The sequence below is a fragment of the Protobothrops mucrosquamatus genome, unplaced genomic scaffold (assembly GCF_001527695.2).
Source record: "Protobothrops mucrosquamatus isolate PMUCROS unplaced genomic scaffold, P.Mucros_1.0 scaffold2773, whole genome shotgun sequence".
In the NCBI taxonomy this organism is placed as follows: Eukaryota; Metazoa; Chordata; class Lepidosauria; order Squamata; family Viperidae; genus Protobothrops; species Protobothrops mucrosquamatus.
In genome coordinates, this window is record NW_015388811.1 from 54318 (window position 1) to 56368 (window position 2051).

At 49.7% G+C, this 2051-nt stretch overlaps 1 protein-coding gene across 1 annotated transcript in view; it reads right to left on the minus strand.

Moving 5' to 3' along the window:
* Positions 1 to 1619: 1619 nt before the first annotated feature.
* The window catches only part of LOC107296381 (transient receptor potential cation channel subfamily V member 2-like), a 28600-nt gene continuing 28168 nt past the window's right edge, over positions 1620 to 2051 (minus strand). The window contains exon 15 of the mRNA XM_015825726.2: positions 1620 to 1729. Within this exon, the coding sequence (XP_015681212.2) occupies positions 1620 to 1729 (110 nt within the window). The remainder of the gene's footprint in view (positions 1730 to 2051) is intronic.

Sequence of the window (2051 nt, forward strand, 5' to 3'; positions counted from 1 at the left end):
ACAGATCTGGGCTGTAAGCAGGTCTCTTTGTCAAGAATATTCACTTGCTGTACCGAGCTTCGTCACAAGATGTCCCCGATAGCATTTAAAATCTTTTTCAAAACCAGGCTAGATTTTTATCCAATTTAAGTTCTTTTTCATCTTTTTTACAAGTAGATAAGGTAACAGATCCCCATAAGAGTAGGAACTTTTTGGGTCCCCAAATATCAAGAAGATGCAAATCCAATTATTTAGTTGTTCTTTTCAAGGCTTTATGTCCCCTAGGTAGTCTGACGCCACCATTTTAGAGGACAGGAGGAAGACGTTCCCTTCCCTCGATGCAGGCAGGATGGGGCCAACAGCAACTGGGGGCACCACGTCAGCAGCAGCATCGGATCTTAGCATCCACCATGCCATACTGACATCTCTGTAACCTTAATAAAGGCTTTTAGGTTAAAAAAATGCCTGAAAGTTCTTTTAAGTGTTTCGTTAATCAGACACATGACACTCTCTTCACAAGGAGAAGAAATTTCAAGAAGCTTTTTACAGGAAAGTACTTGGGGTACAAAGAAGGTAAGATCTCACCCAATTCCTCTGTGGTGCTTTCGGTGCTTGTTAGTAATTTTGGCCTTGGCTGGTAGCAGCTTAGTGATGGGCCATGTTAATGGCCGATCTTTCCCCCGTCAGTTCAAAGAGCTGCCCTGGATCAAACGGGAGGGCTGCCATCCTTCTGTGTTCACTCGGGGGTCCTCTTCACACTCGTCGCCTCTCCAGGGCGACTTCCAACCCTTTTCAGGGTCCCCCGGTGGGAGAAAACCAGACGGCGGAGAGAGCGATCGCCCCGTACGTCCGCCAGCACCGCAATCTCAAACTGGAAGCCGGCTGTCCATTCTCTTCTTAAAAGCCTCCAGTGATGGAGCACCCACAATGTCTGGAGGCAGGTTGTTCCACAAGGACAAGGAGGAGGAGGAGAAGGAGGACAAGGAGAAGAAGGAGGACAAGGAGAAGAAGGAGGAGGAAGAAGGAGGACTAGGAGGAAGAGAAAGAGGAGGAGAAGGAGATGGAGGAGGAGAAGGAGGACAAGGAGGAGGAGGAGGAGGAGGAGAGAGGAGGAGGAGAAGAGAGGAGGAGAAGGAGGAGGTGGAGGAGGAGAAGGAGAAGGTGAAAGAGGAGGAGAAGAGAGGAGGAGAAGGAGGAGGAGGGAGAAGGACAAGGAGAAGGAGGAAAAGGAGGTGGTGGAAGAGAAGGAGGACAAGGAGGAGGAGGAGAAGGAGGAGAAATATAAGAGAGGAGGAGGAGGAGAGAGGAGGAGAAGGAGGAAGAGGAAGAGGAGAAGGACAAGGAGAAGGAGGAGATGGACAAGGAGAAGGAGGAGAAGGAGAAGGAGGAGGAGGAGGAAGAAGAAGAGGAGGAGGAGGAGAAGGAGAAGTAGGAGGAGGAGGATACTGGGCTAAACTGCTGGGTGTTTCACTCTCAGATAACTTTATGATCTGCTTTAACTGAGGCGCACAGGGAATTCTTCCTCCATTAAGTGGGTCAGCTCAGCCCAAAGGCACCCAGTTCCATCTTCTGTTTCCATCGAAGAGCAGTTGAGGCCAGTCCATTCGTTGCTGAGGTGCCGCCCCTCCCTCCCTCCCTCCCTACGGCCTTAATTCCCGCAACGACACCCGCTCTTCCTCCTCTTCCTTCTCCTCCACCACAGAAGATAAGCGCGACTTTGCCCGGGCCAGCCAGTCCCATAGTTTCGACTCTAGAGTAACAGGGAAGTAAAAAAAAACGAGCGATGAGCACGTATCACACGAAGCAGTGTTACATACATAGTCCTCCACTTACGACCATTCGTTTAGCGACAGTTCAAAGTTACAACGGCACTGATGAAAGTGACTTCTGACTGTTTTCCACACTTACGAATATTGCAGCATCCCTGCGGTCACGTGGTCAAAATTCAGACCCTTGGCAACTGACTCACATTTATGACCGTCGCAGCATCCTGGGGTCACGGGATCACATTTTACGACCTTCTGACAAATCGGATGAGGAAGCCAGAGTCGCTTAACCAGGTTACTAACTTA